The following is a 26470-nucleotide window of genomic DNA, read 5'->3' as shown; positions in this document are numbered from 1 at the left end:
CATTTTTCTGCTTCTCATCTAGCTAAACCATAAGCACATCTATACTAGTTTTCTGACTGTTTTTTCTTCAGCACCTGTAAAACTCAGTCTTCAATCCTGGCAGAAGATGGAAAAGCTGGGAGATTAAGCTCTGCCTTTAAATAGCAATGGGTTGAAAAAAAACCTGTTTTCACTCCTTGTGAAAATTTTGAAGAAAAATCTTTAGTGAAATTCAACCAACTTCCACATTTGCTGTTTCTGGTGGAATATTATGCAAGGCAAAATCAAAGCAATTATTTAAAAACTAGTGACACAGATGTTCAATAATTAAGTGTTAAAGAAAGCACATGTGTATAAATGAGGACACAATAAGAACACTGCCAAATCAATTGGACTGTTTAGAGACAAGAATTCTTAAGGCAGTTCACTGACATAATCTCTTGTATGAGAGGGGAGCAAGCTCAGATTTACAGTGTTGAGGCACAAAACATTGCTAGGTCCCCCTGGAAACACACCTAAACTGCCATAGAACTTGAATAACTACAAGAGAAAAAAAAATACTATTGTAGTTACTAACTATATTTTCATTGTTAATCAACCCAGAACAATAAGGAAGAGTAATATATTATTTAGCTATCTCAGAGCTCTCCACCAACCATTTCCAGAAAGTTTCCATAGCATATCCAAGAATTTCTTGGAAAAATATTATGTGTGTCCAAATGTTAAAGGAAAAAGGCAAAATAAACCACAAAATGTGCAAACATACTGTGTTAACACACTAGCCTTGCCCTGTTTGATCTTAAGAACATTTTGCAGACTACAATGAGATGCTAGACTCATACTTCCTGTAAAGTTAACTAAGAAATGGATGCTTTCAGTCTCTCCCTACCCCTGAATCTACAGGTCTATAGATGCCATAATTTCTTAATTTCTCTTGATTTAGGGCCCAGAGTGGAAATTGAGGCTTTTTTATACACCTACACTGACCTGCACAGGAGCTCTAGATATTCTTTAATTTTAATTTAAACAAACATATACTTGTGGTACTTCTTGCATTTCTTGCAGTTTCTTGGTGAAAGCATTGCCTATCCACAATTTGCTATCTCAGTCTTCTACAACTCAGGAAACCACTGGGATTGTACTGCAGTTAGCTACAGAGGTACTGTTTTCCCTTATTATGTAAAAGTGCAGGTATTCCTCCTGTCTCAGGGACATAGTATACTCAGTCATTCTGTGGTTCCTGAAGCACCTGCATTTCCTTAAACATTAATTCCTTTGTTAGATCGATACGGCAGGAAGATCTGATGTTGCCTGGTTCTGCAGGAAATGTTCTCTTTGATGAAGCTGAAGAGTGCAAAACTTCAAAACAAGTCCAAGCCATCCCAACAATACTGGGAAGCACAGAAACTGAACGTGACAGAAACCTCCCCTAAAATTGAGAGCTATGACTTCTCTAGAACATCTTAATTAGTCATTAAGATTTAAGTATTTTAATAAATTCAATCTTACTTTAAAACAACTAATTTTCTAAGCATTGAACTTTCTTGTCAGAAATATTGAAGGCTATTCAAGTATAAATTTGCAGGTCTTTCACCCTGCCCAGTTTCTCAGAAAGGAGGAAGCAAATCTATGTTCTTAGAAAGTACCTCTTGATGGTCTGATGTCTTTCTGAAAATGAGATGTCCTTTTGTACTTGGCATGAAATGACTGTGAGACGTTATACTTTCCCTTCCCTCCTTTAAACTTTGGAGGAGAACGCAAGGAGCTCAGACACTTGTGAGAATAAGAAAATGAAGAGCTTCCAAGAGAGCTCTTTTTTTTCAGCTGACGTAAGGAGTGTTTGTGTTCTGAGAAATCCTTCATGATCTGGACCAAGGATTCACCAAATAGCTTGCCGCCTCTGTATGGTAAAGACAGCAGTTTACATTTTAGATCTAGCGATGAAGCCCAAGGACGCAGCCATATAGCTCTCCAGGCTACAGTGAGGCATGCCATATTTTTGACCGTGAGTCTAAGAGAATCCTCAGCTGCATCATGGATAAAATTAGCTGCAATTTTACACAGCCTGCATTTCCTCTGCATGGCACCAGATGGGACCCATTTCTTTCTTCTGGCTTGTTCTTCCTCCAACCATATTAGTAACGCTCTAGAAGCATAAGTGCTGTAGATAGATACCGCAAGCTGGGCTGCAGCAAGCTTGAAAGATCTTTTAATTGCTTCCTCAACCTTTCTATCGGTAGGATCTTTAGGGAGAGCATCAGTATTAGCAGGCACTGATAATACAGAATCACCAGTAACCAAAGCTCTGTCTACCTGAGGCAATGTCCCCCACAAAACAGCTTTATCCACTGGAAAAGGATAGATCTTACTCAGGACTGCTGGAGCTTCATGCTTTGCCTCAGGTTTACCCCAGATCCTACAGACAAGATCTTCCACTGCTGAATGGATAGGAAGTGCATTATTTACCTTGCCTTCAGATGGGAGAAACAGTTCTTCTGAAGCACATTCAGATTTGGAAGATTTTAGCATTAACACTCTCTTTATGTGCTTGAACAGGTAATTCTGATTTTCTATGTCAAATTTACGCAGAGGATCTGGCCCTTGTTTGTCTTCTGTAGGGGACTCAGATGACACTTCCCATTCTTCAGGGGATGACTCAACCTCCAAGGCCTTGACAGACTCAGATTTTTCCTTCTCAGAAGCTGTTTGATCCTTTAAACTGTCCATATGGTCAGACTCAAAAGTTTGGGAACTGCTCCCACTAGCTTCTAGAGGAACCACTGGAACTTCTGTAATTGGTACCCTGGGATGTTTTACTGAATGGGACCTAGCCTGTGCCATAGAAGTTATACTTTGTCTGGCTGCTGTCAAAGCATCTTTTAAGACAGTAGCTAACTCAGGCAAAATTACAGATTTCATTAATGAATTCTTGTCAGATTCAGAGAAGTGAGTAGTAGTAGAAGGTCTTACCTTCCTGTGGTAGGAGCTCTGATTGTCTTCTGAATCTGAGCTGTAGTCTGGGGTCTGGCTGAACCAGTGTTGGAGAGAAGAATGCTGCCTTGTCAGCGAGCCACGAACTGAGTTGCAGCTGAGGGGTTGCTGGAAAGGGGATGGCTGTCCTGCCTGAGAATCTGAGCCCTCCTCCAACCCCATTATCTGTTGCTCAGAAGCATGATGTCTAGAGCCATGCCTGCACTTCCATTCGTCTGATCTCTTTTCCTCTTGGCAGAGGGAAGCAGAGACAGAACTAACCCTCGCAAGCTCTGAAGACTGCCTAGCCCTCCTCCTGGTGTAGGAGGTCTCTGATCTGGTGCTGGAGCATTGATCCCCTGACCTTCTGAAGAAGTTGGATCTGCCAGATCTCACAGACTTTGCTTTGGTAAATACAGGGTTTGCTTCAGGAGAATTGGCACAGCTACCTTTTCTTTTCTTTTTCTTGTCCAGTTTCTTTCCTGTCCAAGTAGACATGGACCTGAAGTGATGAAAAAAGTTCAAAACACTCGAATTCCTAGATCTTTCAAAAATCACTTTTTTTTTCAAGGGAAACCCTATACCCTTTTTCCTCAAAGAAGCACTGCATCATGACCAGTTCCATGTGAGGCAGACAAACTGGGAACTGAGCGGCTGCAGTGATGCTGGGCTGCAGAGAGATATCTTCTGTAATCTGACTGGTTGCTGCTGCTGCCCTGTCTCTAAGGAAAAAAGAGGAAAGCCCAATATAGACTAATCGCACAGAAACACATTTTAGAAAGGAGTTTTTGCACATTAAATAGGATGAGCTCTTTCATGTGAACAAGTCTGAAAGCTTGGCATGCATCTGTCCATATTCACCAGATATGAGGTGGGTAAATACATTATAAAAACATTTAATAAAGTACTAAATGATTCTATAGATTAACTGAAGCTACTTAAATATGGAGACACACATTCAAATCTTGCTACAGGTTACACATGACAGCAGACTTGAATAATCTTATTCTACTCCTGAGAAAACATGTATTGAGGTCATATTATTTGTACAATTCTGTATGAAGGTCAGTTTCTGCTGCTGAAGGTTCCACATATCAAAAAACAGTGGAGGAAAAAAGGAGAATACAAAGTGGACTGCCTAGGAAGACTTATACAGTACTTATTTACCACTGCTTCCAAACAATGCTTCACACTTCCTTTTTTATCAGCCGAATTTAATTAATCCATATGCACTTAATGCTGTAATAAGATATTATTCTGAACTCATTAACCTAAGAACAGAGTATAATTATATTTATTAAATTAAGGAAGAATGAACATAAACTGCTCTCTGGCATTCAGAACTGTAAATCTATCGCAGTCAGATCAAGATGCACAGTTCCCTTATATGAAGAAGCTATGGCAACAGAGTAGATCCTTCTTGAAAAAATTATTTTTTCTATGTACGTTTTTAAGTGTCACATCTTCAAACTAACAAAGGGCTTTTTCAATTGTTTTGACACAGGAATACACTGTAAAATTATAACACCCATGTAAAATACAATGGCATTGACATATTTTGAAAATAATAACATTATTTCCTATACTAATGTAAAAATGACAACTAAAATGATGTTTATTTAATAAGCTACACTTGTAATTGTTATATGAATAGACTTGCCAAAGCATGCTTTTTCTTATTCCACTGGATATAGCTAGACTACATTTACAATAAAGGGAGTCAGGAATAAGTGCTGTGTTGCATGCTTTGAAGCTGCTTGTATCTTGTACTGAAATACATGAAAGGGAGGTTTTTCTTGTATGACGTTCCTTCACCTCTGTGTATATAATTGCTTGTTATTGGATTAGGGGTTAGTGCTGGGAGCCATTTTAAATGCATTTGTTTTTCAGTCACGTAACACAAAATTGTCTTCATTAGGCTTCTGTTAGAAATATATTTTCAAAAACCATAATGCTAAAAGTGCCTTAACTGAAAAGACACTGTATCTGGTACTTTAACTATCTGAAAATGGGTTTGTAAATAAAGATTACTCTCTGTAAGACCATTGTGTTTAAATCTTTGATTTCACCTAGTGAATGGCTTATTTAAGCTTGGATGTTTTTGTTGTTTTTTTTTTCTAATGGTGTGGTCGAAATGATATCTACACAACACTGGATACAGAATCTTTGTAAACACACAAAAAAAGTTAGTTCTGAATTAATAAGTGTGGTATTATATACAGCGCATGTGATATGAACATTGAACATGAAAAACCACATCAGCTGCTCACCTGTATTCACCAAATGTTCCATCATCTTCCTTCATAGGCTGTATTTCTGGATCAGCATGTGCATCCTCCTTTTCCTTCACTAAAATATTGAAGGAAAAGATCTGTTAATTAATTATATAATTTAAGCACAAAATATAATGTGTCATTCTTCATTAGTAAAATGTTTTCATTTCTAGAACTAAAGAGAAAGTGTTGGTAAACTACTAAAATAATTTCTTCACTTATGTAATAATAGAGGCATTGTTTATTGAAATCTGAATAATTCAGTTTTCCTTATCCATGCTTTGCATTTCCTCTTGATATTCCTCTCACATTGGTTGCTAAAACTGAATCAGATTCACTTGTTTTCACTGTCAATTTGTATATTTTCGGGGGGGGGGAGGGGGTGGGGTGGTGGGGTGGGTGAGTTTCATGCATGAAGACTCCAAGAATTTTAATACCTTTTTTAAAAATTATTAATATTGGAAAAAATATGCATGGTCTGTTAATGTCTACTTTCCTATAACATGATCTAAAGCAAAGCAAAACCACCTACACTGGCACCTAAATTTAACACAGCTATATCTCTTGCATGTCCTTGTTATAGGTTTAGTCGTAGTTTACTGGTGGAAATATATCTGTGCATGTAATTTATCCCTATAAAAAGCCTGTGTAGCACTGTGCCCTTTAGCATGCTCCCACCTAAGAAGACAGGCTTCTTACAGAAGACATGTATTTCTGTAAGTTAAGGCTGTTGACAGAGTTATATAACATACCGACTTATAGAATTATCTTTACAGTGCTTCCCTTTGCCTTTTCATTTCTGTTTTTCTGGCTACTACTCAAATCTTCCCCTTTTTAGCAGACACTTATATAATCCAATACACAATCTCTTATCTTTTTCCCTGGTAATTTCCACACTTAATTTGTACATCATTAGCTTATGTGCCGTTACTTAAGATTATATGAATCATTCCTGACAGTATTTTCTAACTCTATAATTACTACAACTCATAACACCTTGAAATGTTGTCTGGCTGCTAGAATTTCACACTAACATAATTTATTACTTTATTCAAACCATAGGCAATCTCAAGACGACATGCTAAAATTACGATGAGAAAGACTTAATAACTTTGTGCTTTGTCACTATCTGTGCAACAATACATTTTCAATGACACGTATGTATATGCATACATATGTGTGCATTAAAAAATGAATACATCTAGTAATTATGCAGAAGCAGAAAAAAGGAAGGGTGTAGCAGGGATCTTCACAAAGTAGTGACAACCTTGGAATCCAACTGTCTTCTACACTTTTACTCAAATGGTGTTTAAAGATGGTGGCTCACTCCAAGTCCTCCCTACTCTTTTCAGTTTCATCACTTCACCTGTTTAAGTCTCCTAATTTTTCTTCTGTTTTCTCAATTCTCTCCACAAAGAGTAATTTGTCCTACATCCTTTGCAATCTCATTTTCCTTTTAAAAAATTGAAATATTTGGAAAAAAACAAAGATGACATCTTCAGCCCATCATTCGACTCTATGTAATGTGTTCCTTCATCATCTCTCTGCATGGGCATAGGCAGTTGGGACAGAAGCTTCTCTTACTTAATTTCTGCTGTGACTGTAGGTTTTTTCTCTCTCCATAAAACAAACAGATTTGGCATAGTAAGAGTCTTGTATTTAATAAAGTGATTTTATCTTCTTATAAAAATAATTTGCTATGCTAAGTTCAGCTGTAAAAGATTTGCCTATGAAAAGTTTTCAGTGTCCCCTGACACTAGTTTTCAGAAGTGCACTGGTCAAAACAAGTGAGAGAAATTAAAGCACAGTATGGATTAGTTTTTCTTCTCATACTTTTGTAAGTGCTTACGTCTTTTTCATGTCCAAACGGACAATGTAACTTTAAGAAGTTTAAGTTGACTTTAAATAAGCATTCTAGAGTCTGGCTAATTATATAATTTCTAAAGGTTTGGAGTCTGTAATATAGAACAGATTTTTTTCATGAAATCAATACTGTACATTAAATTTAGCAATTTTGCTTTCTATTGTGGTTAGCCAAGGAAAAGTAAAAAATCAGATTACTCTTTGATGCCTACTAGAAGTTCATTCATATCCACTCATACTTCAACAGCTGTTCTGAGATCCTATCTGTCAGTACTAGGCAAACTGGTTGTCATCCTTCTTTTCAAGAAAGCTTTAGTCTATGGATCTACTACATAAACAGACCTGAAAGACTGGGGAAAGATATATGCAAGATACATACATGCACACATACACACATATATGCCTTTCATATGCCTTCAGAGGAATGGGAGTTTTCATAAAAGATGTACATTGTATAGTTCTAATTTTAATTCATAAACTATACTTGCCCATTACTAGGACTAACAGCAAAAAAAAACCAAAACCAAAAGCACCAAACTCAAACAAACCTGAGTAACTTTTACAAAGAAGAAACTTTCAGAAGAAAAAACAGCCTAACTGAAGGATGGTAACTTCAAATTTGGCTGCAAAAATGCAGAGGCTGAAGACGACACAGATTCTAAGGAGGGTAATGTATTTAAGAAAAAATAGCATATGAAGGGATTCATTCTATGAAATGCATTCCCAGTACTTTAAAGTAACAGCATGACTATGATCTGGTATATGTTTCCACACTTTCTGACCAAGTAAATTCTAACTCAGCTTATTTTATTGAGTCAAACCCATCTTCATTAGACTTCAGAAAGTAGAATGTGCAGTATTGGCTGGTGGAAGGACCAAGTATCTCAAAAAAAGCTCAAACATCTTTAGAGAGGTTCTTTTCTTACACTTAAATGGATTGAGATTTTTTACCAACAGGCAGATTGCTCCTGACAAGCCTACCGCATAAGACTGATTTATTGTATATACAGAAAGTAGATGTAAACCAGCAGCAAATGTAATTTCTCCAGTAAACCTGAAATGTCTTAATGCATTACCAGTAGACAAGTTTTACTCTCATTGTTATATATCTTACCTGGATATTTGCCGCCCTTATTCCTCCTTATGAAGCAAACAATCAATAATATCAAGATCAGAAGAGCAACGGCACACATAAGACCAATGAACCATCCTTGAGTAGCAATGTCTACCTGCCGACTTGCCATTGCTAAAGAATAAAAGAAGAAAAATGAGATGCTTTGCTGCATTTAAATGCTACACTAATTCAGACAAATAATAGCGAGTACACATTGTCCATTAAGGAATAACATTCACCAGGAAAATTAGTATTAAGAAAAATAGTGACACTGTCTTTTGTTAACATTTTCATTATTCAAAATGTTTCCAAGTACACAGTGCATAGAATTCACTCTTGAGTATGTAAGAATTCTGCCAACATTTAAGCTTTGCAACTACTTCGCAAAATCTGTGCACATACTATATTGCTTTCCACAAACAAAACTATTCTCAACCATTTTACATTAACTACTGAAATGAAATTGCAAATTATAATTCAAGCAAACATGCTGACTGCATTCTCAAAATGAATAAAAAGCCAATACTCATTAGCTAATGCACTCCCATCAGTCTGAAATGGGGAAACAGATGGGTCATTCAAGGTTCTAACATTCATTTTCAACTGAAAATCAACAACGAAGCATCCTTTAAAGCCTTATTAAGCATCATGTTTTCTTCCCCTCCTCAGACCCATACCTCATCCTACAATTTACCACGATTGCCATGATTCAGAATTAGTGAGGACAAAGCAATTGGGAAGCCTTTCCTTGTTTCTCCTGTTTCTCTCTAAATGCTAACTCTAACAGCAAGATAACGTAAATGATAAGCAAACTACACAGGAAATAGTACAGTCACTAATAAGAAAACGAATTATCTGTGCAGCCTGAGGACTGGATCCTTCCCTACTGGTCTCCAACACAATACAGAGATTTTCCATGTGAAGCTTGTGTACTATTCCCCTGTTCGGACACAGACAGCAGGCAACTGGTGATAGGATTTGCTGTTGGGACAAAGTGGGATGCGTGAAAGGAGTTAGGGATGCATGCTACAGACAGAAGCCATCAAGTGGAGGAATACTGGCATCCATCCAAACCTATCTTGTTCTTTTTTCATCTTCTCCTTCAGCCCCAAAACCCAAGAATTTGAAACCCTGTGAAGAGTTGCTCAGTAGATCTCTATTTGGAAAATTCCACATGAATAAGGAAAGTGATATGCAAAACACTTCCTATGTGTAACTCATACGGCATTTTGATTTAGCTTTTGTTTCTGATTGTGTTTGTTTTTTTTAATGGCTTCATTAGATAAAGTATCAGATTCTTCACAGCACATACATTACCTAGGATTTTAGTAAGAACCAATAGTACTTCAAATCTCAGTTTAATAGACACTTTGCACTAAGAACAGATTATATTTGAGACCTTCAGTCAATCTCTTTGCTCGGATGCTGTGAGTACATCAGCTCTCACGGCACAATATGTGTCATCTATATCTACTAGGGAAAGTCCTTAGACTTGCTTCCACTGAAGAGGAAGACCCAGTGCATGAATACACACAGAAATGTGAAAGTCCCAGAGCCCCATGAGGATTTCCATCTCTCCTTAGAGAAGATCTGCTTTTAAGGGAAGATTCATAAAAACACCAGGGAGAACCTACTTTTGATGGAGCACTGACTGTTTTCTAGCCCCAGTTCCACGTGATACAACCTAAATTCTTCTCCCTGTAAAACATATTGGATTATGACTGGGAATATTCCTGTGTTGGTGTACAGATATAGTTTTTGCCCTGGAATAACACCTGAGCACTGCATGGCAGACAGCTAGCTGACAAGAGACACTATGCAATTATAGACCAGAATTCAAACCCATGTCTCAATGTTATTTACTACTTAAAACTAGGCTGAGACAACTAGCTTGGAAACATCAGCTCTCAATGGTCCCAGATTCCTGAGTGTTTTCCATAGTCTCTATGAAAACCCCAAGTACCTCTGATGTCTGGAGACAGCATCTACCCTCCATTCCATAGGGAAGACCAATGTGTATTTCATGCTAGAAGTACTAGGCTAAAATTAACTATTTTTGCTGCCTCTTTAAGTTATGACTTGATTTTCATGTAAACAGATCAATGAATTAATGTGCCTGGTTACTGTGGAGTTACAATTAGGAGTTTTTCCAGCCTCCGTTTCAGAATATCCTTTTTGATATTTTTGAAACTGACTCTTTCTTATATGCACAATAAGTTAAACTATTTTGCATTGAAATGTCTACATGTTATATAAATATATATAAATATATCTTTCATATATTTCCACTTCATATACCATATATAAATATATGAATATATATAAGTGGCAGTCTTAAAAAACAAGATCACAAAGGCAATCTTCTTCTGCATTCTAAATAAAATGAAAACAAAATTTTGTTTTCACATTAAGCTTAAAATTAGTTTTAGTTTTGCTCATATGCATTCATAATAAGGCATTAAAGGTTGTATAATACATAGTGACAAAATGCAAAAGCGCATTTCATATTCAAACGTAGTAAGAAATGCGATCAAGCAAAACAATTCATGCATAAAAATATGCAAGATAGACGGGAAAGAGTAAAGATGAAAACTAACTTATGTAGCTTTCTGTAGTCTTTAACTTATTGCATATCCAGTAGGAAAGGGTTTCTAGCTCTCAGTGCAATTTTTAAAACGGAACAACATTTCCTGCTTGTGCTAAGCAAATTCTCTGCTTCAGACAGAAAGACATTTATTCTTGCTGAACTGCTAATGCAGGATCAATGCAATACGCTGTTCTGGTATGCTCAAAAAGATAAACCTGCACGCTATGAACATTTTCTCTAGGAATATTTATGAAGCAAAAGCCTTTGATATAAAATATTGCAGCTTCATTCCTAAATAAGAACATATTTCATATTCCCATATTTTCCTCTTTGTCCACTTAAGATTTTGCAGTGTTTAAAAGCTTTGATAGAGGCTGAAGATAGTGTGACACAACATTCTTCTGTAACTAATATGCTATGTACATAGTTTAGTGCTGGACACTGAACCTTACAAGAAGCAGAAACGAATGACTTTAAATTCTCTTCTTCCTTAACTACTCAACAACATGAGCCAAGCTGACTGGTTATGAACAGGATTCCTAATTGACTGGCTCCTAATCAACTGTAACTTTTGTGCAGAAAGATGCTTTTGGGAAGGTTTCCATTCATCTTGTTTTGAATTACACTATAGTCTTGATCCTTGCTTTACTGATACTTTAGATGTGTATTTGCATAAAATTTTATACAACTAGCTGCTCTCTGGCATAAATAGCCTCTGTGTTTAGCCCATACTCATTTGCTTGGCACTGTTATCCAGCACCATGTTTTCAAAACCTTCCTGTTTTGAAAGGAAACTGTGAAAGGAAACGGTGAAAGGAAATGGAACAAAACAAAGTAAAAATTTATGATTTTAGAAAGTGATTGCTTTCAAACTGGCATACCCATTATTTACTTTGTTGTCTGGTGGTTATTACATAATTTTCAAGTATATTTTCATGCTGAAACTACTTTCTTAAATCATAACATTCTAGAGTTGGTGAGGCTCTTGTGAAATAACTATGCACTGACCAAGATGCTTGGACTGAGCAGAAGAGGCTAGCAAATACACAACAAATAATAACAGATGACTAAGAACATGCTGTGATGGAAACAACATATTCAGCATAACATCGAAAAACATCCAACAAAGCCCTTTCTCTGAGTTAAAAGAACAAGCATTACTGATTTGTTTATGAAGAAGTAGAACTGAAATATGTACATAAGGAACTTAAATAGTCTTACTGATTCACATGATATGGTTGTAACATCAAAATCCATATAAACCCAGTATATGACAGGAAAAGAAATTTACAGGTTGGAATCTCTTAACACCGGTATAAACAGATTACATGAGACATCAGTTTGAATCTGCGCTTCTGGTTATGGAAACATTTTAGCTCAGAGTTTCTGCATTAAAACGAATCATATACAGAATTTTATCTTTAAATACTTGGCTCTATTAAAGTTATTTAAATACAGCCATCTAATTATATTAATTAGAAATAAATTAAATATATCATCTTCAGTGCACAGCACACAGGTTTGAGTGTAAGCAGTGAGCATCTTGCCTCTAATCTAAACATTAGAAAAGTAGAGTGTATTGGAAGGAGGAAACATTCATAATCTACATAATAAATGTCCTGGCGTTATTTAGGAGTTCATAAAATAATTCAACATTGCTCTATAAAAGGAACATGCAGAGATAAAGCTACAGCATCTCTTAGCTAGAAGCAGTTCAACGTTTCAGCACTTGGTCTACCACGATTCTGACTACGATACAGAATTGGTATGGCATGCCTCACCTGGACCTGTCTCAAACACATCCTCTGAACTCCTAAAACCAGACAGGCCCTCAGCACCAACCCGGACTTTATATGCTGTTCCCGGTGTTAAACCCTTTAACACAAAGAAGCTTCGAGAACCATTTACAATTTCTTTTTTCCAATCTTCTTTGCCTACAAAAATTTTAGGAAAACAACACAGCGGAATTTTAATTTTTGTCTGTATTATTGGAAGATTCTAGACAGAACACTATCAACAGTTACTTGACTAAACTATGGACTGGCTGAAAAAAAATCAGTCATTTTCTCAGAAAAATAAAATCATATAAAATGATGACTTCAAATAATATATTGCATTCAATATATTAAAGACATTGTACATGAGTTATGAAACTATTTTGAACATTTGTTCCATTGTACTAGAAAAATAGTATTTTCGCTTACTTTTTTAAAAAGGCTATTGAACTTGCAATTATAAAATACATTAAAATAGATTTTAATAATTTAAATTACACTTCTGTAGTTTCAGTCAATATTTATTTTAGTTAAGAAGTTTTACATCGCTATCCGAACATCTCTCTCATATCTGAGACCAATATCCAGAAAAATCCATTTATGTTCCAATTTTCAGATTGGTCATCTTTAGTCATAACTTTAGAAGGATAGAATGCTTGAATATACATATCTTTTTTTTTTTGAGCTAACCGTGTTTTAATTACTAGTGGTATTATCGAAGAATAAAATCTGGGTTTATGCCAATAAAAGCATGTAATTTGGTTGATGTTTTATTTTAAGGTTTAATTTAACAAGGAATATTGTTTTGTTTTGCTCTCATTTATTTTTTCCCTGAATTTGGCATAATTTAGCAAAATTGTTATAGCCTATTTTAATGCAACTAATCATATTTTAACACATGTAATCACTGCATTATAAACAACTTCATGCAAACTACATTTTTAGAAGTTCACATTCAAAAGAATTTATAAAATACAAAGGAACAAAGGCTGATATTCCTTCTAAGCATCAAATACCTGCTACACATTGATGTTTATTAAAATGAAAACTATTTGATCTTCATGATCAAATTAAAAAATAATTCTTACAGATATTTAAGAGCTACTGCTACCATTGGGTCAATTTAGGACCACATTTACATTAACAGTCTTTAAAATATATCTGAACACTGTAGCAAAATTTAATGAAATGACTTCTTACTGCCTGCTACACCATATTCAACATAAAAGTGCGCATGATCTGGTCCCTCATACTCCCAACTTATATTGGCATAGGTCTCAGCGGCAGCTGTTGTAACATTTCTGATCCTTGGATAAAGTGGTTGCACTGAATATACAATAGAAAAACAAAGCAGAATGCAAAATTGTGACTTCATACAATAATAAAAAATTATTTTAAGAAGTTACTATTTCTATTTAGACCATATACAAAGAAAGTATAGTACATTTGTCATTGTTTCCATTACTGGAAACCAGTGACTAAAGTATTTGATAATTGAATCCTAGGCAGTTACTACACTATGAAATTAAAAAGTAACATCTACATAATCTACTGAGCATGCCCTCTATCACAAAAACTGTCAAATATTTAAAAACACCTAACTGACAAAATTCTGGAACACAGTATTTCTATCCATCTAGATGTGAAATGCAATGGAAAGTGAGAATACTGTCGAGGTAACAGGAAATGGTAGGAGAGAAGGGAGGTACAACAGGGTGAGAAGGGTGGTACACACCTCCCTTTACACCACCCATCACTGATGGACCGCAAATGCCTCAACTGCAAGCCCTTATAGGATTTTGTCCCTATTGCATTGATAATGATAAAAAAGGAAGACAATACCCTTATAGAATGTTGGACGGACAGTGTGCATGACTGGGGAGGTTGCAAAAAGGGTTTCTGAATATCCTTCATCAGAGATAGTAGGAAAGAAAAAAATAAACAGTAAAACCACTTTACATCAAAAAGTAACATTTAAATGATACAGTAAAACCTTACCTGTTAAATGAATAACACATGCACACTCTAAGCTCATGCAGGCATCAATTAGTTTTGCTTGGTAAAATATGAAATAGCTAAGTGATACTCATGTATTTGAAAACAAGCTGAAGTGTGTGTGTACTGACACCTTTACTTTCACAGAACATTTCTGAATCAGCTTCATTAACATTGTGGATTCACAGCACCTTTAGACATTGGAACATTAAATGTCAGATATTGGAAAGCCAGTATCAAAATACTCTGGTGCGAAGGACACAAATCACTGGAATGCAAGAAGATGTTCATTTTAAGGTACTGTGTCTTACTGCTGACATTCTCATTAGAAAGCAGTCCTTTTCACAGATATGCATGATGCCCACACATATCGACTGAGAATTGAACATAAAAAGTGCTTCTCTCTTCAGCATCCTGTAATTAGCCACTTTGCTTATACCTTATTTCTTTCTTTTCCAATTATACTTGTTACAAATGGATATATAGTTCAGTATTTTTGTTCTCCTAATATTAATGAAGAATATATTTTAATAGTTCTAGCAGTGTAATAGTGCAGACACAGAAAAGATACTCCTCAAAGGATGAAATTAGTTTTTAATGAAAATGCCTCACTTGGTTTGCCACTGACTTTTCTATCTTGCTAAAAATATCTTTTCTGCTAGAAACAGCATCAAAAATACTTCCCAAAGGACTATGAAACATCACAGGTAAAAGCCTACCCTCAGTAAAGACAAATGGTAGGATTCCAACGGCTTCACCTACACCAGAAAATAAAATGAGCAAAAGCTTATTCTCAAGGCAAGAGGTGCTGTACAGATTTTATCTGTGTACTTGAATTATTTGCTCCTCAAAACAGGATGGCTTTGTCCATATGGCTGACTGCAAAAAGTTCCAAAATAGATTCAGAGAGAAAATGGCCTACTTTGGAACAGTAACATAAATAGATAAATCTATGTAGAAGACCCTAGCCCAGGCTAAATAACATGAATACCATGTCCAGAAAACTGCAGTTTCTGAGTATTTTTTAAAATATCTAAGTTATTCCAGTCACATAAATTCTCCTGAAAATATGGCATGATAACAAAACATATTTCACAATACCAGACTTCTTATCCCCATAGTTGCATCAAATTTTTCTTAACTCTATTCCAGTAGTACTTATTCAACCCTTCAACCTGTATTAAACTAAGTATTTCCATATTTGATGTCTCTGTATGTAAATTGAGCTTGTATATTTTATATGCAATTTCTTTCACCAACCAAAACCAATAAGGAATATATTATTTAAAACCTACAGAATATATTTATTCCTTGGCTAAAACCACCTGGAAAAAAAAAAATCAAATAGGAAGCACAGGATTTTAAAAAAGCCATCTAGGTTACTAAGTCAACAACAAACCCCCTAAGAAATGCCAGTGCCAGAGATGTCTATGGGAAGTCTAACATGTAACCATATACACTATGGTAATGCAAAGGGATTAGATTCTGCTTCTCTGTACCACATAAAGGTAGTAAGAGGAAAGAATAGCAGGCTCCAAATTTAGGAGCTGCAGAGTCTGACATTGCAGACAGGATATATAACTTCCTTTCTCATTTGTAAATAGGAACAGGTGTTTGTTACAAACAGCATCAAAGCGCTTGTTCTGTGCCAAGAAAACAACTGGTTTGTATTCTAAATGACTTTGTTTTGTTCCATTAAATTGTGTTTTCTCAGACTTGTCTTTCCCTGGATTCTGCTTTTCCACAAAAGAATTAATTAGCACACAACTGTATGACTGATATTTGTCACCTATGTTAGACAGAAGAAACTATTAGCAGTAAACCATTTCAAACTCTTGCAAATAGATGTCACAGAAGTACACCTAACTTCTCCCTCATCATGCCTGAATACTTGGGGATGAAGGTAACTCTCTCATCTCGTGTGAAAGACTCCAGACGACAGACAGCTTCTGTAACCCTAACCAAATTCGATAATCACATTCCTGTAAAACCTCTATCTTATCTTGTGTTTTGGTTTGTGACTGATTCATGCTTACATTTATCAGATGTACTCTTATCTGATTCTTACCAACAGCTGTTTGTATAGATTTATCCATTTGTAGTATTTGGTCAGATGTAAGTTTTGTGGGTTTTTTTCCTGTTGAATCCAGTGTACCAAAAAATTTGTTCAGTAGAACATTTAATTTCAGAATCATTATCTTTGTAATTCCTCCTCTTTTGCATTACTGCTTGATCTAATTTTCTAGCAAGCTTGGAAAATTTTAGTTAAGTCTGTTAAATGTGCCATATCTGCAACATGAATATAAACACAGGAAGGTAAAAGATGGATCCTGAGTTGATGAAAGCACAAAGTAGTTACAACATTTAAAGCTTGTCTCCAATCTACCCAGAATCTTGATTTCTCAATCAGCACACCTCTAATTGTAATTAACCTCTTAGTTCTTCAACATGTTTCTCAGCACTGTTCACAAATGCAGCCTGTAATTGTTAGTTGGCAGAACCTCTCAGCATGTGCAAGTGCCAGTTGGTAAAGAGGGGGGGTCGAAAGCTTTGTCTCAGGCAGCAGGAGTTTTCAGTAGTGGAGCACTGTGCTCTCTTGATCTGTAACCACGCTCAACACTGTGCAGCAGCACTGGCAAAAGCCTCGCTCTAAAACTGATGGGAATGGATTGTTAATAAGCTACATTTTTTTTATACAGACAGACTCCTATTCAGCTGCCTCCAGTAATAAGCTCTTCTATTCACACTACGATACAATGCAAAATTTAGCTGGCACCTCTGAGAACAGTTTCATTCCTGTAGCAAGTTACAGCATAAGAGTATTTGCCAGTTGTTGAGAAAGTGGCCTACGCTCAAGGTAAAATTTTCCTCTCAATTCAAACTATTTCCTGTGCCTTTTTAGTACAGTTTTTTGTAGAGATCTATTTAATCTTCCAGTCTTTCAGGAACAGAGCTCCTCCAAATAACACAGTTATACTTGGGCTGCAGATTCAACAGAATATAGGAAGACAGGATATGAGATGTGAATAGCTTTTAACAACAAAACAGGTACTCTCTCTCAAGATTTAGTTCAGAAGAACAATAAATTAAATAATCCCCAAAGTGACTAAACTATAGGAATTTTCATGGGATTCACCTGATTTCCAGGCAAAAATAGCAGGTAAGTGACAAGCACACATTTGAAGATCAGTGTCAAATGTAAAAAAAAACCCAAAACAAAGCCACAAAGCAATATATCATAGACAATTACTTAAAATGCATAAATGAAAAGAAAAATAAATTTAAAGGAGATAAAAAAAAAACCCACACAAGAAAAGATGAAGGAAACCGGTAAGAGATTCTGCCAGAGCCTGTAACAAAGAGAGAAGGGTTTTGCTTTTGTTTTTTAATGTACAAATTTTAAAGTATGATATTCAAGCCTTAGTATAATAGTAGGAGTGAATTCCATTTCTGGCAGTGAGAGATGGGCATTAGTAACTTCTAAGACAATTTAGGCCATTGCAAGAGCATTCCTATAGTGTAATAAATACAGAAGAAGAAATGCAAGAAATCATTTCACCAATAAGCATTTAGGATGGCATGGATTTTTTAGGATGGCATGGATTTTGTATGACATCTACAAAGCAAAAGGTATTTGCAGGAATATTTGCCTTGCAATAACCATAGTTTTCTCTAGTCTGGTATGCAAAGCATCATCATTGTTCCAGTAAACTTAAAAGGCACAGAACAGTGGCTCTGCTTAGCAGATTGTACTGAAACAATCACGTAGATCTATCATGAAGTCCACAGAGAGAGAGTGGCTGAAGGAGGAGTACAAAAATACTATGAAAAACTTGAAAAGAAAAAGCAGCTTGAACTTGTTAGCAAAAAATATGGAGACGTTCTGTGAAGTGATGCAAAGAGGGAGGAAAAACAGATGGCGGGCAGGGCAAATGATTTAAGGAACAGAACTTTGTATGGAACAAAGAAAACTGAGATTACCCTGTCTTCTACAAAGAGATCAGAGTTATGAACTCAGTTGAGAATGATTTCTAGCCTACAGTGAAGAGCCACATAATGGAGATTCCATCAGAAGAAAAAGAATATTTTCAAACCCAGAGGCTAGACTACTTGTTTTTCTCCCTTGCAAAATAAGTATTTCTATCAATAATATTTGTGATGTGAAGTTCACATGAATGCGGCAGACCAGACTGAGTACTGCATTGACAGGAAGCATTAGCATCAATTAAAGATAACTCTCATTTCACAACCTTGTTTTAATTGCAGTTCATTGTCTGTGTATATGAAGACAAGACCTTGCTTTCAAATAAAAATGTTGACTAAATCAAAAAGAAGATACAAGAAGGCTTGTGAAATGAGACTCACATATCATGCCATGACTCCCTACACTTTATCTTATAACAAATACAGTAATGAGCCCATGTGCCTATTTATTTTAATCAGCAACTCTCATTTCTACTACTGGTCAAATCTGTATTCTCTTACTTCCTCTATAGAGCAGTTATTTAAAAATTCTAATAGAAAAGGGTGGAAAAGGCTTGACTCCAGTGATGACCTCAGTTACATTCCAGCTGCTAATGTAATTATTTTGTTTGTAATCAGGTTATTATTCCCCAGTTTTTCTCACACCTCTGTTACCTCATGCTTGTCGTTAGATGTCGATACATACACTAATGCACACTGCTTATCTAGTACTGAGTACAATACATCATGTTTCACATATGCAGCTTTCAGACACATTCAGAATACAGGCTGCTAAGAAGAAAAACACATTTTTTTCTGTGTAGTCCCATACTTTGATAACATTTAAATCACTTATAACACCACAGTATTAGAAAGGAAAAATGACAGTGCAAGTCAAATAAGAGTATCAACTATAGCAGGACATCTTGGCCATCTGGTAAAATAATGTGTCTCATGATTGATTTACTCAAGGGCTTGTGAGAGAATGACATGGATCTCCTCTGTTAAGTTTCCCTTAGAGAAGAAAATACCCTCAATTCTTGTGATTTGCCAAGATCCACTGTATTTATGCTGTCTGATACAATGGCACTGTTTGTCTAAAGAACTTTTTTATTAGGATGGTGCCCATATTAGAGGGGGACAATAACTATCTCCTTATACTGCCCCCCCCCCCCTTTCTATTCAAGCTACAGGCAAAAAAATGATTCCTTTATCTAAATCCCCTAGCTTTGACCTCATATTTCATGCTTTCAACTAAAATTTTTATTTAACCTCATGGAAAAAAATGTACAAAACTTGCTTCCCTACTTACTGGTCTAGAATATATTAGATATCTTTACTTAACACCAGTACAGTCATTATAATCAAACAAACTCAGTTGGGACAAATATTAAAATACCAGGTGCAGCAGTAAGCAGACTGTGGTCACTCTGATTGTTTTTAAAGTAATAAAAGACTATGAAGGGCCCACACTTGTCTCAAAAGATGGCAAAGGACAAATGGTGCCAAGAGAAAGGGAATGTATTTCAGAACTGCAATAAAAATATTGGGACACTTTAAGAACCTTAGATTCACTGAAGCAATACTTCCCTTTGCATTTAAATGTAAAATTTTAGTCTGAGAAGTGAAATATATCACAAGTAGCACAGCTTGCCCTGGTTTGAATGATTTAAATTCCTCCAGGACCTTGCGTTTAGTGTTTCTGACTGCCCAAGCTGCAAGTCATCAGGGGCACCTAGTCAGTAGAAAACACCTAATACCGATATTCCAGTACAAATTTGGAGGATGAAACTGGGACCTATTGTCTTCTTAACTTCCAAGATGAATGTGCTCAAATTGAAAGAGAGAGGATAAATAAAATTTCCTGGTAAGTTCTGCCCTTCAAAACAAACAAAAAAAAAGATACGTTTTTGGTCACAAAAGGTTGGGATTATCCAAATTTCACTATCTCCTTGGTTTGGTTTTGGGTCCATATTAGTAGGAATTGTATCTACATACAGGCCCTCCTACACTTAATGGAGGAATAAAAATTCACTGCTTGGTATGGCTCCTTGAGTGGGCTGAGTATTTTTATCTTCCAAATCCACCCACTTATGAGACAAAATCACTTAGTACTTGGTAATATGACAATCCTATCTTTCCTCATGGTCCCTGATCAGTAGCAAAACAGTTAATGTGTTAATGTAAGTAACTAGTACGAACATTCATCTCAGACCTGCAGCAACTCAGATGTCCTAACAGATGCCATGGCTTTAGTTCCATCCTGTTTGCAGTTCCAAAGTTTTCTTTGCAATAGTAAGAGCTAGATGCTACAGGAATATGTGAAAACTTTGAAACCATAAACAGCATGGAACCAAATGAAGACATCTGCTTAGTCTTCAGAGAACCCGAGATGACAGCTCTGAAATATGAGCTGCTCCAGCTGATCTTACAAATAAGATGCTTTCTGCTAGCCACAGACTGTGATACAGCTATAATTAGACCTGTTTCACACAGAGAATCCATTTTTCCTTTCATGAGTTTTTATAGCCAGCTATAAATAATTAGAACTTAATTTATATTTCTGCTGTCAATGTCCAAGACTACAAGCCAGATTGAAGTGTTCAAATCTGTGCTGACTTCTCAGCTACAGCCAGACTGACAACCAGTAATGAGCTGTCATTAATATAAATCCACAACTCCATACACTAACCAGAAATGCATCACATAATAGAATACACTTATATGTACAAATATATATATTATATATGCACAAATGCACACATACATATGTATATTATAGTCTGAATCATATGAGACCAAGAAAATTAAGTTCCTTTTTATGGCTATTATTATTCTAATACCTGAGCATCAAGTGGAAATAAAATATACGTAAAACACTTTATCCTGCCTCCTCCAAGTTGGTAAAAAATACTGGGTATTTCATGCATAGATTTTGATTTGGGATGGTTATGGTCTGACAATCTGAAGCACAGATGTTCATTGGTGTCAATGACACTTCTGTGGTAAAATAACACATACACATAGAGACACCTTTCTGACTTAGAGCTACCTAACAGTCCTCAGGACAACCTTTGCTTTTGACAGTGAAGGTATCAAAATTCAGAAGAACTGCATCATAAAAAACTAAGTATTACTGAATTTAAGAATAAGGTTGACAATAGGTCCCACTAACTGAAATATCAAATACTCATTCACAAGATCTGTGAACCTAAGACAGCAGGAAGCCATTTGCCTGTGCATTCAAGCTGATACTCAAACTGAGATGTATACAGCGGGTATTGTCAGTCATCTGTCTCTTGTGCACAGTTGACTTGTAAATAAAATAAACGTGATCCAATGGGTAGCATTAATCAGCAGTGAAAACAAGAGTGCACTTACTTTTTTTAAACAACAAAAAAATTGCACATGGCACAGGCAGTAAAAAAATCTCCTTTGCAGAAGAGCTTTTTTTTCTACTCCAGCTAATCAGTGCAAGTGCACCTGGATCCTGAATATCTGTGACACTGACATACATCCGTTAAATATTCAGAAATAATTAGACTTTGCTGAAGCAAAGCTAATGAATTCCTGTGGAACTACATGGCAAAATAGTAAGATGAAAGGTATTAATAAACATTCTGTATTCCTTTCTTTTTTTTAAAAAAAAAGAAATCACCAAAACCAAGATTTTCTGTCCTTACCACTCCAATTCCCCCATTTGCCACACTGCAAAATCCACACATTAACAAATCATGCAGTTTCATTTTACCTTTGCCTGCACCTACAGCAGGATGGAGAATACCAGCTTTAATGGAGGAAAACAAGAACAGGAACACTATATAATTAGATACAACACCAACAGGAACATACAAATATAATTTCATTATAAAACAGAAAAGCATGCAGACTAGATAAAATGTATTAATTCAAACAAATTAGAAACGACCCACTTATGCTGAACACTGACAGACTATTACAAGACAAAAAATAATATACATGCATTTACAAAATTTCATGGCTCATGCTTGTTAAGGTTCACAATTTAAAATAAATGTAGTTTATATGCAACCTTAATACAGTATTAGAGAAACTGCATTGCACACCGACTCATCTATGGAAATGACACTAAACTATAATTTTACTAAGCATAAAAATTTGTGAAAAGATGGTGTCAAAATAGACTCTTAATAATAAGATGTGCAAAATCATAAAATACTTTCCCCTAAATTCTTCCCTTTGCTTAACATCTTTAACAAAATAACTGCCAAAATCGGAGATCTAGAATGACAATAAATGTAAAAATCAATAACAGGACTGAAGAATATACCTAAAACTTTTAAAATATTATAGAAGGTCACCAGTTACTTGGGGCCATAGGTGACGAATTTATTTATGCAGGGTTTTTTAAGCTTAAGGGGCTTTTACAGTTTTTGCCAGCTCTGTAAAAAAAAAAAACAATGTTGAGACCTCATAGAAGTTGTTGCATACTTCAAAACAGAAATTATTTCCACTAGCCATGAAGCTGCATCATTTCATTGACAGTTGGAACCAATGATCTAAAGATCTTTTCCAAACTAAAAGATTCTATGATTCTATTTCAGTATTGTTCTTTGTGAACAGAGCAGATCAATGAAGCAGAATACATAAACACTTCAGATGTAAACTTACATGCATCTTTGAAGACCAGAAAAGCTGAAGACCTAGAACTTGCAAGTTTATATTAAAAGGAGGGGCTTTGCACCTTTCTGGGGGGCTTCTACTACTGTGGAAAACCTTTACACACCTTCTCTTAAAAACTATTTAAAATCTTTTATGAGTTAAGAAAGCTCTAGAAAAAAAAAGGGGCTATTTCCTTAATGGAAGGAAGTAGTAGAAATAGTTTGAATAAAATTTGGAGTGGTTTTTAAATTCTACGGGTTTCCTCTGTACATACCCATCTTACCTTCATCCATAATTGTTACTGCTTCCTCAGTTATCTGATTTCCTGATCCAACAGAAGTTTGTGCATTAAAGTAAAACTTGTACCGTGTGCTGTAATTTAAATTTTTTAGTATCAAGCTGCTCTCGTTGGCAGGAATTCTTATCTCTACCAGGGGACCCAATTCATGTGTGTTGTTGACTGTTGTCACAAGGAAAGAAAAAAAAAGGTTAGTTAGGAAAATTGACTACATTGTCATTGTGCTAAAACAGGATTTTTTGTTGATATTGTTTGTATTTATTTGTTTTGTTTGCTGCATTGTCCATTTCAGGTCATATGAATGATAATCTACAGTTTCAAAAGAAAGTCACTTTTGTGTAAAAAGGATTTACTCAAAGAGCCAAAATTCAACAGGGAGATAGGAAACACCTGTAAGCTTTAAAAGTACAACTTCCATTCTGGTAAATATCTGAATTCAAAGCAACTGAGTCCACATCAGATCATCTGAACTTACACACATTTGAAACACTGATCATTAAAAAATTCTGAAACTCTGCACTACCTGCCTCATAATAAATCCAGTATGCTCAGGAACAAAAAAATACTCAAGTGTCTATAATGCAGTGGAAGTTGGTAAGTGGAAGAAAACAAACTTCCTTAACCCATTCCATGCACATAAACCTCTTAAATGTCCAGTGTCACTGCTGACATATTTCTGGGCAAAGAAGCAGTGGCATGGGGATCCTAAGGAAGTGATTTGTACCTCTGATATGAGTAAATAACACACCTATGAATTTTCATTTTAAGAGTAAAATACCATGAAAACTGCAGAAGCAGACAACAATGTAATTGTCATGTATTTTGATCTACTTCTAATGATACTTTCTCTGCAGTTCAAATATGGGATTTGCAAGTGTGGTGTCTTGCTTCTAACTTGGCAGTCTATTATATTTAGGACTTCCATTTTTCTTTGAAGCATGCTTTGAAGAAATAAAAGTAATATAAAAGAGCTAACTTTATACTTAAGCAAGTGAAGTTTTCTATTCATCTATACTGTCAACATACATTAATCTTTTCCAAATTTGACATCTATGTTGCAATCATAACTTCTGTACATACAATACATTAACTTAACATTTTTTCTTAATAAACTGATTGCTATTTGGTACACCTATCGTCTAAGTTAAACATGTATTTATAATCAACTTACTTGGCTGAAACTTCAGTATATATGATGTCAAAACACCATTTGGATGGGTTGGTGAACCCCACTCCAGCGTCAGAGAGTCCAGTGTTGGGTTAGTAATCTTCAAAAAGGAAGGTGAGCCGGGAACTTTTAAGAAGAATATACAGTAAATACAGAGTAGATTAACTTAAAACAGCTGATGAATTATTAATTCTTAAAATATTATTGTATTGAGCCAGATTATTATTTTATGATGTCCAAAACGAAAAATCAGCAATTATACCCTTATTGTTCTATTTCTGAATATTAAGTTTATTCTCCAGATTTCTCATTTCATACCTCCTTCAGGGGTCCTAAATACTTTGTCTGGACTTGCTGGTCCTTCTCCTTTACCATTAGCAACTCTAACATTCAGCTTGTAAGTACTATATGGTTCCAGCCCTGGCAACATTCCAAAAGTCTTGTTTCCTCTGAAAGTCAAGATCTTTTTTTCTACATGTCGCCTACTCCTTCTGGATAGACTCTGCACTTTCCAGTAGTAAACCTAAAGACAGAAGAAAATCTACAGTGAGTATTTAAAGTGTCCTGATTTTACAAACTTTAAGTTTTTTCATGATTATCCATCAATTATAGGTAGGATTAATTGCAATTTTAATAAACTCAGTTGAGACACAGCATACAGCTTTCCTACTCCAGAAACAGGCTTTGTCCAGAAACAGTCGTGTCTACACAACTATCACCTGCCAGTTCTGCTAATGGTCAACACCAGTTTCACGCAAGTTATGGTTTGGAATTGCATTACTATGTGATGGTTCTCATGTTAGCAAGTCCATCTGAGAGGTAGGACTCATTCAAATCATCAGTTCTTTGAGCAAGATGTCTACACAGCTTCCAAAGCAGACTTGCACTTTGCCACCTTGTTATGTCACACACCTGAGCATGCCATTCCCTATGACGTGAAAGCCAAGTAGATATTTTTAAATGGGAGAGAAACCAAAATATTTGTCTGGGCTGGAAAAACACACAAGTCCTGAAAGGTCTCCGAGGTTACATTCATGGAAGGATTTCCACCAAGGACAGGAAAACTATTCCTCCTTTTATATGACAATTAGATCATGTCACAAAGCTGCTTCTGGTGGCCATTTTGCTGATTGAGTTTCTAAGAAACTACAGATGAGCCTCAGAGGTAATTAACTTGACTGGATTCTCTTTATTACACAGTCTCTCTAACATGATATCTGGGAAGATATTAACAGTTGGTCCTACAAAGACTTGTATTACTTCCAGGATTGTCACCTTCTGCTCTTGTGAGACCTCACCTGGAGTATTGTGTGCAGTTCTGATGTCCTCAACATAAAAAGGACATGGAACTGTTGGAACAAGTCCAGAGGAGGGCCATGAGGATGATCAGGGGACTGGAGCACCTCCTGTATGAAGACAGGCTGAGAAAGTTGGGGCTGTTCAGCCTGGAGAAGAGAAGGCTGCATGGAGACCTCATAGCAGCCTTCCAGTATCTGAAGGGGGCCTATAGGGATGCTGGGGAGGGACTCTTCATTAGGGACTGTAGTGATAGGACAAGGGGTAATGGGTTCAAACTTAAACAGGGGAAGTTTAGATTGGATATAAGGAGGAAATTCTTTCCTGTTAGGGTGGTGAGGCACTGGAATAGGTTGCCCAGGGAGGTTGTGAATGCTCCATCCCTGGCAGTGTTCAAGGCCAGGTTGGACGAGGCCTTGGGTGATATGATTTAGCGTAAGGTGTCCCTGCCCACGGCAGGGGGTTGGAACTTGATGATCTTAAGGTCCTTTCCAACCCTAACGATTCTATGTTTCTATGATTCTATGATTCTAAGCACATCATTGTTC

General features: G+C 36.0%; 1 protein-coding gene across 32 annotated transcripts in view; it reads right to left on the bottom strand.

Annotated features, from left to right (window-relative positions):
* NRCAM (neuronal cell adhesion molecule) overlaps positions 1–26470 on the bottom strand; it is a 68975-nt gene that overhangs the window by 6923 nt on the left and 35582 nt on the right. For 6 of the 32 annotated variants that reach the window (XM_062612031.1, XM_062612047.1, XM_062612064.1 and 3 more), the window contains 10 exons: positions 24945–25149; positions 24630–24752; positions 23444–23620; positions 22271–22306; positions 14404–14469; positions 13762–13887; positions 12568–12720; positions 8200–8331; positions 5220–5298; positions 762–3451 (listed from right to left, as the gene is read on the bottom strand). In XM_062612031.1, coding sequence (XP_062468015.1) covers positions 1615–3451; positions 5220–5298; positions 8200–8331; positions 12568–12720; positions 13762–13887; positions 14404–14469; positions 22271–22306; positions 23444–23620; positions 24630–24752; positions 24945–25149 — 2934 coding nt within the window. In that variant the 3' untranslated portion in view covers positions 762–1614. Of the gene's footprint in view, positions 1–761; positions 3452–5219; positions 5299–8199; positions 8332–12567; positions 12721–13761; positions 13888–14403; positions 14470–22270; positions 22307–23434; positions 23621–24629; positions 24753–24944; positions 25150–26470 lie in introns of those variants that run through there. The other 26 variants (XM_062612213.1, XM_062612229.1, XM_062612281.1 and 23 more) reach the window with 12 other exon arrangements.

This window comes from Pezoporus occidentalis, unplaced genomic scaffold (assembly GCF_034315485.1).
Source record: "Pezoporus occidentalis ecotype Australia unplaced genomic scaffold, CSIRO_AGI_Poc_V1 ctg100, whole genome shotgun sequence".
Lineage (NCBI taxonomy): Eukaryota > Metazoa > Chordata > Aves > Psittaciformes > Psittacidae > Pezoporus > Pezoporus occidentalis.
Note: the sequence above shows the minus strand (reverse complement) of the source record. Positions and strands in the feature narration are given on the sequence as shown.